The following is a 19,010-nucleotide window of genomic DNA, read 5'->3' on the forward strand; positions in this document are numbered from 1 at the left end:
GTGGGATTCTCTCTGTCTGCCCCTCTTCTCTTCTTGCTCTCTCTCTCTCTCTCTCTCTCTCAAAATAAATAAATAAAGCTTTAAAAATAAAATAAATAAGTCCTGGGGGTGTAATATACAGCATGGTCACTATAGATAATCGTACTGTATTGTGTATTTGAAAGTTGCTAAGAAAATAAATCTTAAAAGTTCTCATCACAAGAAGAGAATGTTGTAGCTATGTGAGGTGAGGGGTGTTAACTAGACTTATTGTGGTGATCACTGCACAAAACATATATATTGAATAATTATGTTAGAACCTGAAACTAATATAATTTTATATGTCAGTTATATCTCAGTAACAAGAAAGAGAATGTGTATTAAGGTAGGTGGTCACTACTGTCAGATATTACAGTACGTGTGATTTCTATACCCGAATTCATTCACCCAGACAGGATTATCTTGGGTAGGGAGAGAATTGTGTGACAGGGAATTGAAAGGTCTCAGTCCTCAACCAGGGACCTCTTCTCTTACATCCTGTTCATCTAAAAGGTTCTTTTCTTGGTTTTGACCTACTCCCTCTTTTTGGAGGGGAACATAAATTCATTTTCTCTTTTATGAGCTACCTGAAAGCAAAAGTAAGCATTCTGGCCACCTGTCACCTCACCAAGAAGCATGTCATTGCCTTTAACTGAGAGGGTGTTCGCTAGGGCCAGACTACCTGATGGCTCATCTGGGTCTCACCCCATGCTGCCTTTTCTTTTTCTGCTGCACACGTGTTCTAGGACTGACATCTGACCTCTGAGTGCTGCCGGCAAAGGGAATTGGAGGCTCACACTTTGCTGGGTTAGGGGCCTGGCCATGGCCCCTCCAGTTTCTTTGTGATACCCAAGTTCATGATTTCTGAATAACTGGATTAGGATGGTCCCCGGCTCCCCATTCGCTGGCTTTTCTAGACCACCGAAGCAGTCCCCTCTCCAGTGCTTAGTGAGCACAGGATGGATGGAGAAGTTCATTACATGGTCCCTCTTTTCCCTTTCCGTGGGGTCAGTCACCCAAGTCAACCGCAACCCAGAAGCGGATGATCCTCCTTCTAATATAGTGTCAGAAGGTCAATAGTGGCCTCAGGCTCTGTCACTTACCTTACTTTGTCTCATCACATAGGCATTTTATGATCTCACATCATCACAGGAAGGGTGAGTACAGGACAATACGATATTTTGAGAGACAGACTACTTCACATGACCGTGAATTATTATAATTCACGTGTATTATGACCGTGTATTATTATAATTGTTCTATTTTATTGCTAGTTATTGGTACTGATCTCTTACTGCGACTAATTTATAAATTAAGCTTTATCATAGGTATGTATGTATAGGAAAAAAAGTAGTATATGTAGGGTTCAGTACTGTCCATGGTTTCAGGCACCCACTGGGGATCTTGGAACGTATCCCCATAGGTAAGAAGGGACCACCATATTGGCAGGTTTTTAGGCAGCCAGCAAGTCCAGAATTGGCTGCTGTCTTTGCTGCCTTGGTGGGCAACAGCAATCAGCTGATAAGAACAGATGTCTGAGGAGGACAACACATTACTACCTTCCAGAGATTTTGAGTCCTTTCTTCTGCTTACAGAGAGGGCAGAGCATGGGAGGAACCATATTGTACTGTGGCTGGTGGGTGCTGGCATCTAATGCCTGAGTTGGAATCCTGATTCTGCTAATTAGGTTGAGAACTTGAACAAAGCTATTTAACTTTTCTTTCTTTTAAACATTTTTTAAAGTTTATTTTTGAAAGAAAGAGAGAGCACACAGGAGAGGAAGGGCAGAGAGAGACAGAGACAGAGACAGGATCCCAAGCAGGCTCTGTGCTGTCAGCATGGAGCCCAATGCAGGGCCAGATCTCTTTAACTGTGCAGTCATGACCCGAGGCAAAATCAAGAGTCAGATGCTTAACCCACTGAGCCACCCAGGCATCCCGAAGCTATTTAACTTTTCTAAGCTCATGTTTTCCCACGAATAAAATAAGGACAATGAAGAGCCTAATAAAATAGGGATAATGAAGAGCCTAACTAAACAGTACTCGTGATGATTAAATGACATAATATATTTGAAGTCTCTGGCATAGTACCTAGCACATGCTGCATATGTGGAACATTTCTCTAATATTACTACTGAGGGAAAAAGGCAGTGAATGTGTACACGCAGCCTGGATATTGATCAGAAAATAAGTGAAGCTTGGGTGAGTGGTTGTGTGCAGTATGTTGTGTGGGGTTAGCTCTTGAAACGTGGCTATCAGACTGCTAGAGGCAGATTTTTCTCTTAACTTTGACCTGTTGAATACGTATCAGGATTCCAAAGAAAGAAATGTGAGAACTAGAAAACCTTTTCTTTTTTCTTTTCTTTTCTTTTAATTTATTTATTTTTGAGAGAGAAAGAGCATTTGCAAGTGGGGGAGGGGCAGAGGAAGGGGGACAGAGGATCCAAAGTGGGCTCTGTACTGAGAGCACTATGCGAGGTTCGAATTCATGAGCCATGAGATCATGACCTGAGTCGAAGTCGGTCGCTCAACCAACTGAGCCACTCAGGGCCCTGAAAACTTTTCTTTATAGAAAAATAGCATCCTACTCCTTATCCCCACCGTTGGCACCTGGCTTCCCTTCACCCTGTGCTGTTTCTTCTTTCTGTGGTTCTTTCTGTAAGTTAGGCTTAGGGTTTTTCACGTTTGCTAATATTTTGTCTGTATTCGGCCAGAGTATAAACTGTGAGGCAGGGATCTTTGCCACATGTGCTCAGTGATAGTCATAGATGAGGCAATCAGTAAATATCTGCTGAATGAATGATCAAGGGACCAGAAGGGCTTGCACCTTGACCTTGTGTCTGTCTTACAGTGTTGAAGAGACCCGTAACTTCAGAGGAACTCCTGACTCCCGGGGCTCCATATGCAAGGAAGACATTCACGGTAGGCTCATCATCTGGGTTTTTTCTCCTGCTCGTGCCATGTCAGCATGTCAGTGTTTGAATGTATAGCTGAGGGACAGAATTGAAAACCTTCTAATTTTCCTTTTGTTTTGGGGCATAATTATAACAATGGATTTTCTTGACCCTTAGGCACTAAAATGCATTAGGACCTGACATGAGTTATGATTCATACAGCATTTTAAACTCCTTTTGATGAGGCCTAAGGAAAAAATTTCCATTACTTAGTCTAATATAATTACAGACTTTAAGGCGAATGGTGGTGCAAATCATGCCAATAATCCCTTCTGTGTTGCAGTTAATCCTAACAATCATTTAAGATATTAGAGGAGTCTTTAGGGGAAAAAAGAAAACCATGAGACAGTTTGTTCTGCCATAAGGAATGTTGCTTCTGACGATGCTAAGCATGTCTTGAGTTATATATACAAGCATAGGATTTTGGAGCACTGTGTACCTGTGAGCTCCTCTTGGCCACCTGCTGCTTCTCGGAGGTTCTCCAGCCTTCTTTCTACAACTACCTGCCCCAGTGGCTTCCTTCAAATGGAATCGGCGTGCTCTGCTTGACAGCATCTTGCCCTCTCTCCTTCCTCAGCCTCTCTCAGTCTCTCCCCGAAACCACATCAACATCCTCTTTAAAACACTTCTCCTTTTCCTCCAGCTTTCTAACTTTTGTTTTATTTCCCCAGGGACCAAAAAAAAAAACAAAAAAACAAAAAAACCTTCCCACACCCATTCGGGCTGCAAACATTCGTCGTGGACACTGAGGAGTTTAGATAGGATGGGCCCAGTCATAGCCAGCGAGTATGAAGAAAGCACCAGAAATATGTCTGTATCAGGGAAAAAGATAAACTATACCTTTGGAAGTGAAATTAAGTATAATGAACTAATAGCAGTAAACCCTCAAGCCGGTGAAAGGCCTAAACATTTTTTTGAGATTGTTTACAAAAATTGCATTTGCTGGGGTGCCTGGGTGGCTCAGTTGGTTAAACAGCCAACTCTTGATTTCGGCTCAGGTCATGATCTCACAGTTCGTGAGATCGAGCCCCTCATCGGGAGCCTGCTTGGGATTCTCTGTCTCCTTCTCTCTCTGTCCCTCCCCCACTCGTGCTCTCCCCATGTCTGTCTCTCTCTCAAAATAAATAAACATTTTTTAAAAATTGCAATTTCGGGGCACCTGGGTGGCGCAGTCGGTTAAGCGTCCGACTTCAGCCAGGTCACGATGTCGTGGTCCGTGAGTTCGAGCCCCGCGTCAGGCTCTGGGCTGATGGCTCGGAGCCTCGAGCCTGTTTCCGATTCTGTGTCTCCCTCTCTCTCTGCCCCTCCCCCGTTCATGCTCTGTCTCTCTCTGTCCCAAAAATAAAAAAAAAAAACGTTGAAAAAAAAATTTTAAAAAAATAAAAATTTCAATTTCTTCCCTGCCTTGCCCTCAGTCTCCAGCAATTGAGAAACAGTTGATTATAGTTTTAAGTATTTTGGGGGGGGGGGGGAGGGTCTTAAATTTAAATGCCAGCATTGCTAGTGATTGTGAACGTGTGTCATCTGTATTTCAGTTGGGGTGTATATTAAAGACACGTCTGAGAGCTGCACAGGGAATGTAACTGCCAATTCTAATGATTCTCTAGGGAAAGGCACCCTCCAGTTTCAAACAGCTTTTGGACTAGTACCTACTTGTAAATTGTGGACTTTATGTACTTTACTCACTTTCTTTTCTTGGTAGAGGTTGTATTTCAAGAAAGCCCAAACTTTTCCTATTTCCCATTGTTAAGTAATATAAATTGTTTCTTTGGACTCGAAGGATGTAGCAAGAACATTAAGAAAGTATCTTTTGGACCCTGGGGAAAAGAATAAACTTGGAACAGAAATTGGGTCTGGAGAGAAATTTTAACCATATTTTCATAGTCTTCTAAATTTTCCATTTGAGCCTGATATTAAATTGCATAGCAGCCTAAGAAGGAGGCAATCTGCCAGTTATTTTCTGAGTAGTGCCCTCACAGAGGAAGCTTCTTTCTGCCTAACAGGTGTCCCCTGACCACCTTTTCTGCATAGACATGCCTGTATTTGCAATAGAAACAAAGTGTTCTGTTCTCCTGACAAGCTACAGATGGAGTTGAGGAGAAGAGATATGCCAGCGCATATACTTAACCCTGGGCTGGTTTTCTTTCTCTTGGAAGGACAGGCAAATTGCCAGGGACCGTCTTCTAGATTGCTAATTGTGGTTTTCCTCTCCAGATTGTTGGTGACGCCGTTGGTTGGGGCTTTGTGGTGCGAGGAAGTAAGCCATGCCACATTCAGGCCGTGGACCCCAGCGGCCCTGCGGCAGCGGCGGGAATGAAGGTACCAACAATCCAGCAATGTCTAAGTACCTCTAGCCTCGTTTTCTTGCTCTGTTGATCTCCCTGAGTGTTTTGGTCTCATTTTGGACCAGTTTCCTTTTCCCTTTCTGGAGAGGGTTGAAATGAAGCCAAGAGTATGTCATGTAGTAACTAGGAGGAAAAGGTTTCCTATTGCTCTGATGGTACATCATTGGTCTCCAACCCTTCCTTGGTTTTTCACATCTCTCCCCTTAACCAATACTGAGTTTGAACATAAAATAGTTGCTTTTTGCTGAAGTCTTATGTAATAACTCTACTGCTTCGATTATATACAAAGTGTATTCCTGGAGGATTTATACAGCCAGTGGAACATGCTTAGACCATATGAGATGGCAAATAGTGAGAAAAAGAAGGCAGAGGTGATAGAATTTGGAAGAGGAGATCTGGATTCCCATTTTGGTTCTGCTAATTTCTAGCTCTTTGACTTTGCACGAGTTCTGGAACTATCTCAGAGCCTGTTTCCTCCTCTCTGAAACAATAATCGTATTTCCTTCTGCTGTTTTGTGGATTAAATATGTGGAAACACTTTATAATGCACAAAGCAAGACACAAACATCAGAAAAGTTGAATGAATTGTGAGAGATTTTTGAAAATAACTTTTAGATATTTTTTGGTGCTGAAATAATGCATATAGAGTTAAGATTTAGAAAATACAGACCAGCAGAAAAAAAATTATAATTGCTTATAATCTTTCGTAAGTAAGAGATAACCACTATTAACATTAAGCAGCTTTACTGAGTATAATTGACATGTGTACCTCTGTTGACACTTTGATTTATATTCTTCCAGACTACTTATACATACGTATACATACGTACATGTATAAATATATATGTATTTATATCTATGCATTGGTTTCTTAAGCTTTTTTAATTGAAACGTAATTAACATATAAATGTACACAGTAAGTGTACTTGTAGTGATTTGACAATCCTATAGATTACTCAGTGCTCACCAGCATAAGTGTAGTCACCATCTGTCACGTCATTTTTATTTATACAAAAATATGATATGCTATGAAAGGATGTTGAGAGCATTGGTTTTCTGCTTCAAAAGACCTTTACCTACCCCATTTTTGTTGTGTCATCTGTAAAACAGTTCACAGAGTACGCTTAATGTCTTAATTATCTGGGCCCTTGGGAGGACGCACAAGGCTAGAAAGCAACAGATCATTCCTCTGCTCATGTCTTCTACACCCTCCACCTCTCCCATCAGTCCTTTTCCTGGAGCAGTAAACCAGTAAAGCAATAGGCATGACTTGGCTCTGCACAGCTCTGATTTCTAGCACTTACCCTCTGGCACCGGATTACCCAGTGGCAGAGAAAGGGGGGCGGCAGAGACCAGCTCAAGGGTGCACAGAGCACAGATTACAGCCAGTCTGGGTAATCAGTGCTGTGTGATGAGGGGTTCACTCTGCCCCCTGATTTGAACACGTCATTCATGCAGCGAGCCAGAGGCTCACCAGGTCCTGTGCTCTGGACCAGCTGCAGAAGCCTTGTTGGCCCTGTGTGTCTGTGTGGCAGGCCCTTCCTTCCTACCTCCTTGGTCTGCAGTGGGCACAGCACCAAAGATACTCAGAGCAGGAAAGTTGGCCGGGAGCATAAAGGGTGGGCATTTGTATCTGTGCCGAGGCTGAATTTATCATTTTCTAATGGAACTCTTGGCCAGGGGAAGAGTTTTATGCTTTATTTCCATAGTAAAGCACCTAGTATAAATTATTTTTGGCAGACTCTGCTTTACTGCTGAGCATATGCACTCACTCTCATGGGTCTCTGACTTAAAGCATGTTTGCTTTCGGGAAAGCAGTGGATTTATACTGCAGCTGAAGACCTTGTTTTGTTTGGCATGTACCTGATTTTAGTCCATCTTTATTGATCAATATGAATAACTTGTAGGTATTGTCAGTCAGTCGGTCAATTAACTCCTTAATGTATATACTCTGATAGGTGGGTAACCTGGTATAATTTTTTCAATTTCACAAGGTTTATATTCTTAGTTTCTCAAGGGGTACAGTGGTCTCCATGTTTTAGAGAAGTACAGAATTTCTTTTTTTTTTTTTTTATCGTTTTATTTCTTTTTGAGACAGGGAGAGACAGAGCATGAACAGGGGAGGGTCAGAGAGAGGGAGACACAGAATCTGAAACAGGCTCCAGGCTCTGAGCTGTCAGCACAGAGCCCGACGCGGGGCTCGAACTCACGGACCGCGAGATCATGACCTGAGCCGAAGTTGGCCGCTCAACTGACTGAGCCACCCAGGCGCCCCGAGAAGTACAGAATTTCTTAGAGCAGCCTTTCCTAAAGCTGTATTTTACAGTTCTCTGGTCCAGCAAAACACCCTGACCTGCGTTTCTGTGATCAAAACAGTTTTTAACTACTGTTAAAAACTTTACCCCCTCTTTGAAAATTCACAAAGCACATTAGCATGTTGAAAATTCTGGTAAGGCCAGCAAGCAAAAAAAGAAAAATGTGTTTAAATTGTCTACCATAACATTTAATCACTTAACAGAAACACTCAAATGGAATCTTAGGATTGTTAAGATTACTGCATCAAGACTGTTCCGAGAAGCTCCTATTGGCCAAAGTCTTGTATGGGGTTGAATGTATAGAGATAGATTTTTGAACTGTACTGCTGGTTGAATGAAAGTGACAGAGAATACCACACTCTTCCCTATAATTTAACTGTGTAATATATTCATTTAAATTACTTAGTACATTATTTTCTCCTAGAAAACACTAAATTGTTTCCTAGTTTACCATATCGATTTGCCATGGAATAACTCCACTTATGTAAAATTCCATTTGTATAATCCAGTCCTAGAAGCTTCTTTCCACGTACCTGTCACATTGCTATTGCCCTTTGCACCTGTCCAGGAGAACTGCAGGGTGGTGTGTGTGTGTGTGTGGCCGTGCAGCACTCTGGGAGAGTGGGAGCAGGGAAACCACCCCACGGGAGGGGCTTGCCCGCTGACCTGGGCAATGATTGACCTGCTTGGTCGGGCTGGGAGAAATGATCCATAATTCTGGCCAGAATCCTTCTTGTAGCGCCTGTGACTGGCAGGAGCCACCCCAGCAAAGTGTCCAGTGCCTCACTTTGTCTTCAATGCCGTTCTCTCTGCGGAATGCCAGGCTCACCCCTCAGGTCACCGTCCTGGTTTTCTCCTGCTTTCTGATGTGGACAAAGCCTTGTGCCTGAGCCTTTGTGACTGTGGCTGCAGAATGTCACTACTTTACTTGCCAAAACAGAGATCATTTTGTGGCTAAGTTTCTCATGTGTACCGTGTATCTCTCTTATTTCACCTTTTTACGGGGATTGGAAAGTTTTAAGATGTGGGCCACCAGCCTGTGGACAGGACAGATCCCCAGACCGAAGAGACTCAGGACCATTTTCCCCTGTGAACATTTCTAGACTTTCCCAGTCCCAAAGGAGAGCTCCTTGCCCCATTTAAATAGAATCCTTAATCCATAATGAGAGGAGACCCTCACTTGTATTAAAATTTACTTCTGGAAGAATTTCAGAGACCATGTGTCCTCTGGGGGTGTGATAAGGTCTACCTTCACACCCTTTTCTAGACTGGAGTAGAGTAATCTAGGATCTTTGTGCCTGGGCCACCTAGCCCCCTGGCCCCATGTGTCTTCACCCTGTCCCTCTGCACTGCTGACTGAGGCAGGTGGGGCTGGATCAGGCGGTTAGGCTGTGGGGTGGGACTGCTGAGATGCAGGGCAGGGGATCTAAAAATATGTAGAACAGGGAGGGTTCCACTCTGACCTCAGTTGTAAATGGAATTGAGTTTTAGATGTTTTGGTCAGTTATTAGACTTTTATATGATCTCAAGCTTGTTTGAAAAGTTTGTCTTGGGCGCCTGGGTGGTTCAGTCGTTAAGCATCTGAATTCGGCTCGGGTCATGATTTCACACTTCATGAGTTCGAGTCCCACATCGGGTGAGCTCCAGCCCTGCTTTGGATGAGCTTGAGCCCCTAGTGAGCCCCACTTCTCTCTCTTTCTGTCTGTCCCTCGCTCACTTGTGCCCTCTCTCTCTAAAACAGACAAAAAACAACAAAAAAACGTTTGTCTTTACTCCAGTACGTTCCTCACCTTCCCTTCTGATTACCTGCTCTCCCTGCAGTGGGAACATGTTTATTCTTGGAGACTTAAACAAACAGGGATGTTACAAGAGACCCCAAACTATGACTTTATTTCTACTTTTGTCTGAATCCAGACCCCTATAAAAAGAGAACAATGAGTCACATCTTTTCTTTTTTTTTTTTTTTTTTAATTTTTCCAACGTTTTTTATTTACTTGTGGGACAGAGAGAGACAGAGCACGAACGGGGGAGGGGCAGAGAGAGAGGGAGACACAGAATCGGAAACAGGCTCCAGGCTCTGAGCCATCAGCCCAGAGCCTGATGCGGGGCTCGAACTCACGGACCGCAAGATCGTGACCTGGCTGAAGTCGGACACTTAACCGACTGCGCCACCCAGGCGCCCCGAGTCACATCTTTTCTAATCAGGTTGCTGCGTTGTCTCATAACCACACTCCTCGCTTCCGTGCCTACAAAACAACAGCTGTGGTGTCATCAGAATCCTCACCTGTCATGACATCTTTGGATCTGGAGCTGTTTTTCTTCAGATGGTTCTTTTGCTTAGAAGATGAAATCTGTAAACCTCCAGCTCAGGGGACCTTTCATCGCACATTACAACCCTAGAAAGGAGCACGAAATACAGCAGCCCTCAAAGTTCAGTCATCGAATGCATTTTCAATTAGGGGAGGTTGTTTGCTGTACTCTCTCTTTGGCAACTCTTCACTCATCCATTAGGCATTCCATAGCAGTAGACTGTGGTTCATTTCAAGGCAAAGGGGGAAGGAGGAAAGAAGAGAAGGAACCAGAGTTTATTGTCTTCTGTGTGCCTGACCTTGCACCATGCTAGGCCCTTTCTGTGCATGAGGCTATTTAATGTCAGCATCTGAACACTACAATCCTGGAGGAAGGGACTGCTCCAGGAGGAATAATTCTATTTCTTACCTCTTTTCTTCTACTTTGAAAAGAAATAGTTTCTTCTGCAGGACCACAGGCTACAGTCTAATGAGTGTCACTTAGTTTTTTTTTCTAATGTGTATTTATTTTTGAGAGAGAGAGAGAGAGAGAGAGAGAAAGAGAGAGCTCGAGTAAGGGAGGGGCAGAGAGAGAGGGAGACACAGAATCTGGAGCAGGCTAATGACTCTCACTTAAACATGGCTTCACGTCACAACCTTGAATGACACCACCCCTTTTTTTGTTAATCCTGTCAAGTTGAAACCCATTTCTGGACCACATGATCTATCAGAACTTTACTTTACATGATCCTCTAGTAGCTGTCCTCCACTATAGTCAGGGAAGAATTTTTACATTTCACAAATACATCATAATTGTATCTATGTCTGCCCTCAAATAAATCGAATTAAGCAACTCTGGCACTTAAAATCCTCTAACGGCTTCCCATTACAATGAGAATAAGTTCCAGATGCCTTCCCATGGACTACAGTGTCCATGATCTGGACCCTACTGTGAATAACATTATCTCCTACCCTGTTTTGCTGAAAGCTCCATTGACCTTGCCTCTGTCCCTCCCAAATACCAAGTTTTCCTGCCTAAGGCTGGATGACTGGTCCCACCGTTGTCACTCGAGTCTCAGATTAAATGTCAGTTTTTCAGAGGAGCCTTCCTTAAATACCCTGTGATATTCTCTGTATCTTCTCCCAGGTAGTCTTTATCATATTACCCTGTCTTATGTTTTCAAGACATAATATTTATCAGAATCTGAACATAGTACTTAAATGTTTATTAGCTATCTGTCTCTAGTGGCTCTGTCAATGTAACAGACCTTGTCTGTTTTAAATACTATATTCCCAGTACTTAGCACAATTCCTGACAATTTAGGCCATGCTGGAAACAAATTTGTTGAATGATCCAGTGAATCGGTGCTCTCATAGAAAGGCTGAGGAAGTCACCCATTGAACACCTGCATTGTGTCCTCACACATTTCACGTGCATTCCCTCTTTTGTTGTTCTTCTCACTTTTGAAGGGGGATGGGTTGTGTTCTTCTGACATGGCAAATGAGGAAACTGAGACCCAGTTAATCTCTTCCCGGAAGCCACCCCGTTTACAAATGTCAGAACTAGATACAAACCTGGTTTCTCTGCCCCAAAGCCCTACTGATGCTTCATATTGCATTATTTCAGAAAATACAAACCCATGAGGCAGAGCCCAATAGATGATATATCCCAATAAAACCTTGAACCCCTCTAAACTGCTCATGGATGTATGACCTTTGATGTCTCTTGTGGGAAAAATTTGTCTTTAATTCAAAATGAATTGTTTGGGTGGTCACATGTTCACCTGTGTTGGCTTGAAGATCAAATAAATAATTTTTATCCTTGGCACCAACCTCTCACTTGGGTCAGCACTAGCTCTTACAGGGTCACCCAAGTGAAAGGTACAGAATATTCACTTTTGTTAGTTGAATCAAATACTTGTCAGAGCAAACCATTCAGCCTTCACACTGTGAAGGAATTTGAGCCATATTTACAAATAAGGAACAAAAGATATCCTTGCTCTTTTCTGGAGAGTTTGTTTTTTTCTGGTGGGAATAATTAAATCCTGCGAGAAACAGTGTTCAAGTTTTCATGCAACCGGTGCCAACTCTGGGAGGGATTTCAAGACTCCTGGCTTCTTCTCTTGTTTCCTGCTGTGATGAATTGATGGATGTGGACTTATGGGGCCTCTTTTCTCTTTGTTTGTTTCTTTGCATGTTTATATAGAAACAGAACTATCTGAGTCAGAGCAAGACGTTAGTGGTCATTGTGTTCTCTTTTTACCCTGTTCAAAAATTCTTATTTCTTACATGGAGGAAAAAAGTAACGGTTCTGCTTTTGGACTTTCTTCCTTATAGCAACAAACCTGTACATCCCATGGAATTTTCCTTCTGAACTGAGAGAGGCCAGGCTGGGCAAATCATCTGAAGTTCCTAATTAATTTAGCCAAGACAGTTTGGGCATGGCAGCAGCAACCTGTGGGATGATGATCAACACAGATGAAAAAATGCATCTGTTAACTGTATTAAACGTGGTTCCTTTCCAGTTGAGTTCAGCAAAGTCATGGGTGGAAATAAAAGGTGATGTCTTACGTCCCGTGCTGCACCTCTGGCCATGTCGTCCCTTAGTTGACAGAAAGCAGTACGGTCAGTGTCCCTTTGTTTACCACTGGGTGTGACTGGGGAGGGAAGAGAAAAGGCCACTCTGCCTGGGCGGGTGGGGGGGGGGCCTGCCTGCACAAGAGGGGCCTCATCTCAGACCTCTTAGCTGCTCTGTGCCCTTCCTGAGCAGGGAGCTGTCTTTGTGTCAGGCTCTGACCGCCCTCCAGAAGACAGGGCAACTCCACACCTTTGTTCCATCAGTATTTCCTGACCACCTACCATGCACCAGACCCCATTTCAGGCCTTCAAGGGATCTTCAGTGTAGAGAAAGAGAGAGACATTAATCAAACAATTCCACTCTTAAATATATAACTATGAACAGATGAGCGCAACAAAGAAAAGGACAGGAGTTTCTGATTTTTGTACAACAGTAGGAGGAATGACAGGGAACACTTACCCCAGGAAAGATGCTTGAGCTGAGATCTGAGATCTAAAGAATGGAGAGAAATCAACTGAGCCTGAGTGTGCCTGTGTACTCTGTGTGTGTGTGTGTGTGTGTGTGTGTGTGTGTAGGCATTGTGTACACATGTATGTACATGTGTGTTTACAGGGTTGCAACTCGTTCACATGTGTAGGTGCATGCGCACACACACACACATACAGACACACAAACACAAACATACATGCAGGGCTTATTCCATATACAAGAAATCTAGAAAAGCAACATGGTTCCTTGGAAGAAAAGAATGGAAGCCATGACCAGACTGTAGTGTGAAGAGAATTTTGGAAGGAGGGGTAGCAATGAGTTAGGGCAGAGTGTTTCTTTCTTTTTTTTTTTTTTTAATGTTTATTTATTTTTGAGAAAGAGAGGGAGAGTGGGGGAAGGGCAGAGAGAGAGAGAGAGGAAGACACAATCTGAAGTAGGCTCCAGGCTCTGAGCTGTCATCACAGAGCCCGACGTGGGGCTCAAACCCATGAACCGTGAGATCATGACCTGAGCTGAAGTCGGACGCTTAACAGACTGAACCACCCAGGCACCCAGGGCAGAGTGTTTCCTAACCTGTATGTTATTATCTTTCCCTTAAGGAGCCTTTTTAAGACATTTTTGCCCCTAATCATCCCTCCCATGAAATTTGGATAACACAGATACCCTATATACCTGTTTATGTACTCTGTGTATGTGTGTGTAGTGTATGCTTTATACATAGAAAGAGGAATATTTTTTCACACTCCATCAGGGAGTTTTTCCCCTTTGGGAGAATGCATGAGTTAGGGAGAGAAGCTCAAAAGCTTTATAAAATTGTGTTAAATTCAGGTGCCTGGGTGGTTCAGCTGGTCATATGACCACAGATACAGCTTTTAGGTATATAGTTTAACAAGCTTTGTCAAATGTACACACCTGTGTAACTACCATCAGAACACAGAACATTTCCAGCACTCCAGAAAGTTCCCTCATGTTTCTTTCCAGTCAGGCCCCTCCCACCAGAGGCAACCACTGTTACGATTTCTGTCACCAAAAACTGGTTTAGGTTTTTAGAGTCAGACAGAATCCTGGAATCTTGGATGTACACGTCATGCTTCTGTGATGTTTGGCCAATTATTTCATTTCTTTGGACTTTTTTATCATGTGGTAAATGAGGATATATGTGGAGTCTCACAGGGTTGGTGAGGGAGGCATGCTGTCCTTCCCCACTTTCCCACAGTATGAACACATGGGCACCTCTAAGAGGCATCCAGCGGTATTGGGCTTGTAGAATAAGCCTGAGGATTACTTCAGGACTGGAAATGGTCTGAGTTCCCTGAATGCTGGCCTTCCCAGTCTGCATTGCCCTTTGCTTTGTGACCCACGAAACCTGCCTGCTTCTCCCATTTCCCATATGTTTCTGTTTCTGTGCTCTTCTAGAAAGCTGCTGCCATACTGGGGACATAAGTCCTTTCTCACTGGTTTCCTCCAATGACTCTACACAAGCATCCTGTTCCCCTCCACTTCTAGAATCTCCCAGAAGCATATCTGACTTATCTTGGCCTGTCATTCTCCTTCTTTCCATCTGACCCATCCCATTCCTTATCTTGTGGCCCATCCCACGTTTCCCTGAGTGCTTGAGTTTCCTGTTGGTGAAGAGCCCGGCTTCAGTGTCAAACAGCAGGTGTCTGAGTCCCAACTTCACCACTTCTACAGGACCCAGGATAACTACTAAAACTCCAATCTAAGCTTCAAGTACTTCACCTTTAAAATGACACTTATAATAGTCACAAGTGACAATGAAATGTGTCCTAGCACAGTAGCTGGCTCATAATAAACAATAAATGCTTGTAGGTATCATTGATTACATTGCTTGTTGCAATTATTATTTACATCCTGAGTCTTCTGGTTAATTTTTGCTTAAATAAGTTTATATTTACAAACATGTAACAAAGCAGTAGCCAAAATGGGATACCGTGGGGCGCATGGTCTATGTAATCGTCTGTTCCTGCCATGTTGCAGCACGCTACTGTGATTTCCTCACTTTCTTAGAAGTGCCAGACCTCCATTTTCTCATCTTAAAATGGCAATGATTATTGCTTTGTGGTATAACTGCGCGGGCAGATAAGAAAATGTGTGTGTAATATCAAGCCCATAGTAGACATTCAGTGAGTGAAATATTAAGCCAATAGTAGACATTCAGTGAGCATCATCTAACGTATTTCATCAAATATAAGATGCCTTCGTTGAAAGATGGGACCTAATTTCAGAGTTGTTAAAATGTGAATCTTAGAATCAGCAATTACGGGCGTTATATCAAGTTCTGGCCCCACTGATTGCTATATTCGTATCAGTGGGTGTGTTTTTGCTTACTGCTAAACTTGTTTAACCTTGAGTTGAAAATAAATGCATTTATTCAGAACTGTTGAAAAAGTAATCTTTGCTTGATAAAGCAAAGACATGTCAAGTTTTAGAAATGTCTTGGTACCATTCTGAACTGTTCCTAAATTGACCTACTGTGGGCTCTAATATTCGCTTTCTTTGTACTGAATCCCTGGAGATGGAGGAAAGCTAAGTACCAAGAAGTGAAAGCCTTGAGATCCCTCAGGCCTCTATGAATGGGATGGTACCCTATTTTTCTGGGTCACACCTGAATAGTTATGTGAGGCCAAATCCTGTCAACCTTCTGAAGGACTCCTCAATATCAGATAACCCTAAGACTGCCTCCAAGTATAGTCAGGGACCCCTCCCTGCCAAGACTCACCTATACCTGGAAGAAATTAAAAACTATCACACTGGGTGTTGTATATAAGTGACTGAATTCTACTCCTGAAACCAATATTGCATTGCATGTTAACTAACTAGAATTTATATTAAAAAAAAAAGACCCTTACCAAGGCTGAGCATCTCTTTCTAAAGCCACACTCCTGAATTTCCCCATGACCAATGCAAGTATCTTGAGAAGTAAGGATAAATATAATACTGTCTTCACTGTCTCCACTGGTATATGATTTACAGAAGATTCCACAGGTTGGGGCTTTAGATCAGTTACAATTAGGTTTCTTTATGAGTGACATAAAACTCTTCAAAACAGTGGTTAAGACTAGTATTTCTTTTTGTTTGTTTATTCATTTATTTTGAGAGAGACAGCACAAGTGGGGGAGGGCAGAGAGAGAGAATGAATCCCAAGAAGGCTCCCTGCTCCCAGAGCCTGATGTGGGGCTCAAACCCATGAAGCCATGAGATCATGACCTGAGTAGAAACCAAGAGTCTGACACTCAACTGACTGAGCCTCCCAGGCTAGCCACCAAGACTAGTATTTCTTTGTCATATACAAGCTAAAAGGAAGTCAGTCCAAGGCTGAGATATGTCTCTGTGGTCTCTGATTCCTATTTTGTATTTTGACTTTGCTCGGTTTCCATTGCCAAGGTCACTTGAAGGTCTAGGTTGGCTACTGGGACTTTAACCATTAGGTTTGCATTCCAGCTGTCCATAAAGGTAAAAGGGAAGGAGAATGGCACTATTCCTCCTTTCATGATATTTCTTGGAGGTTATTCTGTTTATATCCCTTTGGCTAGAACATAACCACACATGGCTGCACTTAGATACAAGGAAATCTGGGAAATGTTGTTTATTCTGAATGACTATAAGGGGTTGAATTGTCCCCCCAAAAAAGATACATTAAAGTCCTAGTCCTCAGTACCTGAGAATGTGACCTTATTTGGGAATAGAGTCTTGACAGAAGTAATTGAGTTAAGATGAGATCATTAGGTTGGGCCATAGTCCATGATTGGTGTCCTTATAAAAAGGAGACATTTGGAGATAGGGATTCATATGCACAGAAGAAATACAGAATGAAGACATACAAGGAGAAGGTGTTCATGTGACTGGATGATGCATCTATAAGCCAGTGGATGTCAACGATTTTCAGCAACCACCAGAGGTTAGAAGATGCAAAGAAGAATTTTCCCCTGGAGCCATTGGCAAGAGCATGGCTTTGCTGGTACCTTAATTTCATACTTCTAGACTCCAGAACTATGAGACCATGAGTTTCTGTTGTTTCAAACCACCTAGTTTTTGGTATTTGTTATGGTAGCCCTAAGAAACTAATAGTGGTCATGTGCCCAAGAAAAAGTGAAGGTTCTATTAAGAAAGAGGGAAGGGACAATGGATACTGGAGGACAACTAATAGTGTCTGTCATTGACCAGAAAAAATCTGTACAAATGTCCTTCAGCAAATGTTTACTGAGTGCCTACTGCATATGGTGCCCTTTGGGGATCCAGTGGTGAGCAAAATCAGTGAGGTTTTGGCCTCATACAGCTTCAGGTCTAGTGACAAGGAAGACACTAATGATTCACACAAATATTTAATTTAAACTGTGATGAAAGACTTGGGGTCTCAGATGCAAATTTTTACACATTTTGTTCCTTTTCAGAATTTCATGGTGAACTCTGGAAAGTCATGTGCTGAGTCCCTCATTTTGCCTTTAGCTTCAGAGTCTCTTAATTCCACCCACTAGTGGAATTCATCTCCCAGATGAAATCAGATGTTGTTAGTGTTACAGCTTGTGGTTCTCAGGGGAGAGCCTGTGAAAGTAAAATGATGGAGAGCAAAATGGGAAAACATCCGTTTGGCAGAGGGTCGTATCACTGAAACAAGAATTATGGATGTTGAGTTGATGGAATGCTTTGTTTTGCACATTCCTATTCCTCCTCCAGTCTCTTCCATCTCAGTAAATATTGCCATCCACCCAACGGCTTGGGCCAGAAACCTACAAGTCATGCTTGCTTTTCTCTTCTTCCTCCAGTTCAAGATACTTCCAAAATGTATTTCAGATGCATCTGTTTGTCTTCATGTCCCCAAATCCCAACCACTGTCATCTCTCACCAGGACTACTGTGGCCCTAATTGGTCTCCTTACATGTATTCTTGCAGCCTTATCATCTGTTCCCCGTCTAGCAACCAAAGAAAATCTGGTTCTGCCACTCTCTTTCTTGAGATCCTTGAAGCAATTGCTTCTGCATTGCTTTCAGTATGAAATCTAAAAGACTTACTGTGGCTGACACAGTCCCACATGATCTGACCCCCACCTGTCTTTCAAATCGTACCTCCTTGCTCACCTCCATTATCCCCTTTTAGTTCCTCAAACCAGTGAATGTTTTCTCTCTATTGGAGCTTTTGCATTTGCCATTCTTTCCTCCTAGAATTCTCTTATGGCTTTTCACAGGATCCCTCATTATCTTTTATTTATTTGTTTGTTTGTTTGTTTGTTTATTATTTTTAATTTATTTTTTTAGTTGACATGCAGTGCAATATTGATTTCAGGCCTATAATTCTGTGATTCGTCACTTACATAATATACCCAGTGTTCATCACAAGTGCCTTCCTTAGTATTCATCACTTACTAGCCCTCCTTATCTTTTTACACTTGACCTTACATGTCTCCTTCTCTTTAGTTGGGATGGAAAGTCTTTGCAGCATTTTTACCCACATCTCAATGACTGGAATTGTGTGGCTTGATTGTTTCCGGGGGTGCTGAGAATTTGAGTATTTTAACTTTTATAGGGCAAGAGAAAGAGAGGTAGGGAGGGTGAAACCCACAGTATCTGCCAGAGCCCCTCATTTCTCCCTTCTTACCTCCCTACTTATTTTCTTCACAGATATGTATTTGTCTTCTTTTAACCCTCCTCTAGGATACATGCTCTATGAGTGCGGGGATAGCATCTAATTCTTTTTTTTTTTTTTTTTATGGCATGCCCAATAAAACTGACTTATTTTTTGAGTCAATAAATTAATTTCTGTGGCCAGGGACAGTGAAGACTCTGATCTAGGCACTGTCTCTGCTTTCCTAGAATAAAAAAAAATCTTTTTTAGAGTGGCAGGTAGCCAGTGGGATTTCATTCTAGCACTTAGCTCACCATATGATCCCTAATAGGCACTAAAAGTAATTTTTAAAAATCTCAGTTAATTGGATTTCATTTATTCAACTCCTACTATTTCTAAGATACTAAATAGAATTCTTGGACATTGATTACCAGAGACGCATCT

The 19,010-nt window shown here is 42.4% G+C and overlaps 1 protein-coding gene across 1 annotated transcript in view; it reads left to right on the forward strand.

Annotated features, from left to right (window-relative positions):
- The window catches only part of DEPTOR (DEP domain containing MTOR interacting protein), a 134,666-nt gene that overhangs the window by 95,180 nt on the left and 20,476 nt on the right, over window positions 1-19,010 (forward strand). Inside the window, exons 7-8 of the mRNA XM_007075589.3 lie at window positions 2,869-2,939; window positions 5,186-5,290. Coding sequence (XP_007075651.1) covers window positions 2,869-2,939; window positions 5,186-5,290 — 176 coding nt within the window. The remainder of the gene's footprint in view (window positions 1-2,868; window positions 2,940-5,185; window positions 5,291-19,010) is intronic.

Source organism: Panthera tigris, chromosome F2, assembly GCF_018350195.1.
Source record: "Panthera tigris isolate Pti1 chromosome F2, P.tigris_Pti1_mat1.1, whole genome shotgun sequence".
Lineage (NCBI taxonomy): Eukaryota > Metazoa > Chordata > Mammalia > Carnivora > Felidae > Panthera > Panthera tigris.